Here is a 5812-nt window from a genome sequence, read left to right on the forward strand (position 1 = left end):
GTCCGGGCTGGGGATTCGAACCCGCCACCTTAGGTGTATGTGGCTGGCGCCTTAGCCGGTTGAGCTATAGGCGCCGAGCCCCTTTTCCAGTTCTTGAGATGTCCCATTAAGTTGTTAACTTCCTCTCTTTCTGTTCTCTTGAGGAAGGCTTGCAGTGCTATGAATTTCCCTCCTAGGACTACCTTTGACATATCCTGAAGGTTATGATAATTCGTGTCTTCATTGTCGTTTTGTTCCAAAAATTTGGTAATTTTCTTCTTAATCTCATCCATGACCCAGCTATTATTCAGCATAATGTTATTTAGTTTCCTATAAAAAGGCTCTTTGATGGCGTAATTACTTTCCTCAGGTTTTATTTGACATTGGCTTTTCAGAGATGATTTGAGGCAGAGACACAGTGTGGATGCCCAGCCACATGGATTATCTCTTCTCTTTTCCTATTCTCCTTGCCTTTTTTTTTGTCTGGGGCTGAGTTTGAACCCACCACCTCGGTATATGGTGCTGGTGCTCTACTCTTTGAGCCACAGGTACCACCCTACTCCTTGCCTTTTTTTTTGCACAGCGTCATACTTAGGATGTTGTTTGACAGCACTCAGGGTAATCAGGCTGCCTTCTGTGATGGGTAACTTTCAATATCCATAATGTGTATAGCCATTATGCATAGAAAGAGAAGTAGAAAATGTCTTTTGATACTGCCTTTGAAAAATGATTGTTTTGTATTCGTATTCTTTACCTCATCAAGATAATCTTTCTGTCCTTAAAATAAATAAAATAAAGACTTAGATAATTTAAGATTGTTGAACCGATGTTTATTTTCTTTCCTTCTCATTAAGGCCAGTCATGGTTTCATTACTCAGCACCCCTGGGCCAGCTTGATTCGTGCATTTATCAACCTGGAGGCAGCAGGTGTAGGAGGGAAAGAATTGGTATTCCAAACAGGTATGTGAGACTGTGCAGTATATATTTTAATGTAATTCTAATTTTTATAAAAGTAGAAAGTTTTTGGATATAAGTGGTCTGTTGAGTGAACCCTCTCTTGAATGAACATTCTTTTTTTTTCTTTTTTTTTTTTTTTGAGACAGAACCTCAAGCTGTCCCCCTGGGTAGAGTGCCGTGGCATCACAGCTCACAGCAACCTCCAACTCATGGGCTCAAGCGAATCTCCTGCCTCAGCCTCCCAAGTAGCTGGGACCACAGGCACCCGCCACAACGCCCGGCTATTTTTTTGGTTGCAGCCGTCGTTGTTTGGTGGGCCGGGGCTGGATTCTAACCCTCCAGCTCAGGTGTATGTGATTGGCGCCTTAGCTGCTTGAGGCACAGGTGCTGAGCCTTGAATGAACATTCTTTTAAAGCTTGAGGTGGTGTTAGCTTTTCTTTGTTAAAACATTTTTTTTTTTTTTTTTGGAGACAGAGTCTCATTCTGTTGCTCAGGCTTGAGTGCCTTGGCCTTAGCCTAGCTCGCAGCACCTTTAAACTGAATTCAAATCATCCTCCTGCCTCAGACTCCCAAGTAGCTGGGACTACAAGGACCTGCCACAGCGCCTGGCTAATTTTTTCTATTTTTAGTAGTGATTGGGTCTTACTCTTGCTCAAGCTGGTCTTCAACTCCTGAGCTCAAGGGATCCTCCTGCCTCAGCCTTCCAGAGTACTAGGATTACAAGTGTGAAACACAGCACCTGGCTTTTTGTTAAAATTTTAAAAAAAGTGATACTAATAGCATCTGTCACTTATATAGTGCTTTTATATGCCAAGTGTTCAAAGCATTTTAGCGTATTAAATCATTTAATCTTCAAAACAATGTGAGGGATAAATACTATTATTTCTATTTTAGAGAAGAAACTGAGGCAGAGTCATTATAACTTGCCTAGGATTTTGTAGTCAGTTAATGGTAGAGTGGGATTTGAACGTAGACAATCCAGGTTCAGAGCCTTTACTCATAACTGTTAATCAGATTATCATATAGCTGGGAACTTTGTTTTAATCTAGGTAATTATGATAGAAATAATTTAAAATGTTAAATTATTTCATGAATTACAATGAGAAAATTTACCTGTAGCTTAGGAGGTTTAAATTTATCATTGGATTAATTGAAAGTAAAACAAATTCAGTATAATGTTTAATTACCCAGAGAAATGTTTTTAATTTTATGATTAAACTTTTCTAAAGATAGCAAGATAAAGTTGATGAATATCAATTTATCTTTCATCTTTATTAATAGAGTTCAAAGCTCATAGATTTGTTTAGCCAGGGTATACTAAAATTTGGTCTCGAAAGTTTGGTGCCATTTCTTTGCCCTGTTAGAAATTTGGGTGACGTATCTTATCCAGAGATGTATGTAGCATTTTCTAGATGTTTTAATATTGAGTAGTATGTTTGGGGATGTAGTGAAAGTGAATAGGTTGATATGGAAACTTGTTTCGTAGCACTTTTACAACCTGGTGTTGTTTAAGTTATAAACCTGTGCTAAGTATGTTTTCATAACCTAAATGTTCTATTTTAATATTCTTCATTGAACTTACTTTAAATGTTAATCCTTTGAAATGGATGTATATTTTACTTCAGTTAAACCTTTGAGAATCGTAAGGTCTTGAGGTCAGAAGTGGCAAGGTTCTCCTTTTCAACTCTGAAATCTTTTTGCTTTTACTCCTATTCTTCATGTGCAGGAGTAAGTACATGCTACGCTATTATCTGTTTCCTTGCTTTTCTTGGATGTCACTAAAGGTGGGAGGAACACATATAACCACCACTAGGTCAAAAAATAGCAAGATAAAATTCTGTAAGCAAAGAGGACCCTGAGTCTTTCTTTCCTACTGTGAAAATCTTCAGTGTTCCACATGGGCAGGAGGGTGTCTTTGTATATTTTCCCTGTTGGAAGTATACTGTATGTTAAGTCCTTTTGTATCCATGCTTTTAATTTATTACTACAGCATCTTGTTTCTATACTCTACCTACCCAGAGGAAAACCCATGTTATGGTTTAGTCTGTGCTCTTCCTGGATTTTTTTATGAGCATATATATTAATGTACACATATTTTACGCACATATATTAATGTGTTTTACATATGTATAGTCCAAGAGGTTAAAACACACTAACTAGGGCTAGGTCCAGACCCAAGTCAGTTCCTTCACTTACATTTATTAAGTATTCACTTTTGCTAGGCTGACTAGCCCAAAGTCTCTAGTCTTTTTATTAAATGTATATAGTTTTAGATAAAAATTCTACAAGTACATGATTTAGATTTCTATTGTTGCTTCCCAAATGGAGATGTCCATTTGGGAAGTTTTCATGACTAGAATAATCATTACTACCTAATTTTTAAGATGGGCCAGAAAGAATTTTTTTTTTTTTGAGAGAGCCTCAAGCTGACCCCCTGAGTAGAGTGCTGTGGCATTACAGCTCACAGCAACCTCTAACTCCTGGGCTCAAGCGAGTCTCCTGCCTCAGCCTCCCAAGTAGCTGGGACCAAAGCGCCTGCCACAACGCCCGGCTATTTTTTTGGTTGCAGCCGTCATTGTTGTTTGGCGGGTCCGGGCTGGGGATTCAAACCCACCACCTTAGGTGTACGTGGCTGGTGCCTTAGCCGGTTGAGCTGTAGGTGCCGAGCCGGCCAGAAAGAATTACTTCCATTTATCAGACCAGTAATTTCATTTCATGAGTCAGAGGGGGCTTGATTTAATCATTTTTTAAGTTCTTACAATTTTTAAAAAATTATTATTTATTATAAAAACTTTAAAAAAAGTTTTAAATTTAAGCAGATTAAACTAGCAATACATGTTCCTTGTAAAAAATTATAGATATTACCTACCTTGAATGCACGAAAACCCATAAGCAAAAGGGTGATAGAATCTTTTTTCTTTTGTGAAAATGTCTGTAATCCTACCAGAGCAAACCAGTATAATAGTTTAGTCTGTACACTTTTGCAATTTTTTTCTAAGTGTATACATTAATACATATGTATATATGTGTGTATATATATATTCCTTATAAAAATGGGATCATGGCTCTGTGCCTGTGGCTCAAGTAGCTAAGGCGCCAGCCATATACACCTAAGGTGGCGGGTTCGAATCCAGCCCAGGCCCCCCAAACAACAATAATGGCTGCAACCAAAAAATAACCAGGCGTTGTGGCGGGCACCTGTAATCCCAGCTACTTGGGAGGCTGAGGCAAGAGACTCGCTTGAGCCCAGGAGTTGGAGGTTTCTGTGAGCGTGATGCCATGGCACTCCACCCAGGGGGACAGCGTGAGGCTCTGTCTCAAAAAAAAAAAAACAAAAATGGGATCATATTCTTTTTTAATCTCCTATACAATGAGTTAATATTTTTGGTTAAACTTTATTGAGATATAATTCACGTATCCTACAAGTCACCGATTTAAAGTATAAGATTTAATGGTTTTTAGTCTCTTTACAGAGCTGTGCAATCATCATAATTAATATTAGAACGTTTTTAGTTTTTTTATTTTTTCATTTTTATTTTATTTATTCATTTTTTGAGACAGAGTCTCATTTTGTCACCCTCTGTAGAGTGCTGTCATATCACAGCTCACAGCAACCTTGAATTCTTGGGCTCAAGTGATCCTCTTGCCTCAGCCTCCAGAGAAGCTGGGACTGTAGGTGCCTGTCACAACACCTGGCTATAGAGATGAGGTCTCGCTCTTGCTCAGGCTGGTCTTGAACTCCTGAGCTCAGGTGATCCACCCACCTCAGCCTCCCAGGGTGCTGGGATTACAGACATGAGCCACCATTCCTGGCTCTTAGAACATTTTTTATCACCATAAAAAGGAAACCTTGTACTTACTATGTCAGTCACTCCTGTTTTCCCTCTAACAGACAGCCACCTGTCTACTCTTTGTCTTTATAGATTTGCATATTCTAGGCATTTCATATACAGGTCTGGGTTATGAACAAAGTAGGTTCTGTAGGTTTGTTCTGAAGTTAAATTTGTATGTAAGTTGGAACGGTACATTTACCTGTAACCTGTAATAGCCCCTGTTTGTAAGTGCAAGTTGTATTAAGTTGGATATTTGTAACTCAGGGACTGCCTATAAATGGAGTCATATAATATATGGTCTTTTGTGTCTGGCTTCTTTTACTTAGTATAATGTATTTGAGGTTGTCTGTTTAGAGACAGAGGGAGACTATAGAAGAAAATGTTATTTGGGAAGGGCATTGGAATGCCAACACATAGTGTGTGAACCGTAGTAAACTCTGTGTGTATTCATCATTGTAGAAAAGGAAGAGTAAGGTTTTTATAGGAAAAAATGAAGAGTATTATAGGCCTTCGTGGCCTTCCCTGGCTATTTTGTCAGGTATTTTAACACAATTGGCTCCATTTTTATTGTGACAGCTTATACAAGTTTCACCTGTGTTGTAGCATATATCAGTACTTCATTTTTTTAAAAGGCTGACTAACCCATTGTATGGATATTCTACATTTTGTTATCCGTTCATCATTCATGGACATTTGAATTATTTCTACTTTTCAACTTTTATGAATGATGTTTCTGTGAACATTAATATGTAGGTCTGTGTGAACTTATGTTTTCATTTCTTTTGGTTAGATATATTCCATTCCTAGGACATGTGGTAGGTACATGCATAACTTTAAGAAACTAGCAAACGGCTCAGCGCCTATGGCTCAAGTGGCTAAGGCACCAGCCACATACACCTAAGGTGGTGGGTTCAAATCCAGCCCGGACCCGCCAAACAACAATGGCTGCTGCAACCAAAAAATAGCTGGGCGGGTGGAGGGCGCCTGTGGTCCCAGCTACTTGGGAGGCTGAGGCAGGAGACTCGCTTGAGCCCAGGAGTTG

At 38.9% G+C, this 5812-nt stretch overlaps 1 protein-coding gene across 1 annotated transcript in view; it reads left to right on the forward strand.

Moving 5' to 3' along the window:
• ERMP1 (endoplasmic reticulum metallopeptidase 1) overlaps positions 1-5812 on the forward strand; it is a 60579-nt gene that overhangs the window by 10426 nt on the left and 44341 nt on the right. Inside the window, 1 exon segment of the mRNA XM_012813051.2 lies at positions 834-939. Coding sequence (XP_012668505.2) covers positions 834-939 — 106 coding nt within the window.

This window comes from Otolemur garnettii, unplaced genomic scaffold (genome assembly GCF_000181295.1).
Source record: "Otolemur garnettii isolate 467f Iridium unplaced genomic scaffold, OtoGar3 scaffold00006, whole genome shotgun sequence".
Taxonomy (NCBI): Eukaryota; Metazoa; Chordata; class Mammalia; order Primates; family Galagidae; genus Otolemur; species Otolemur garnettii.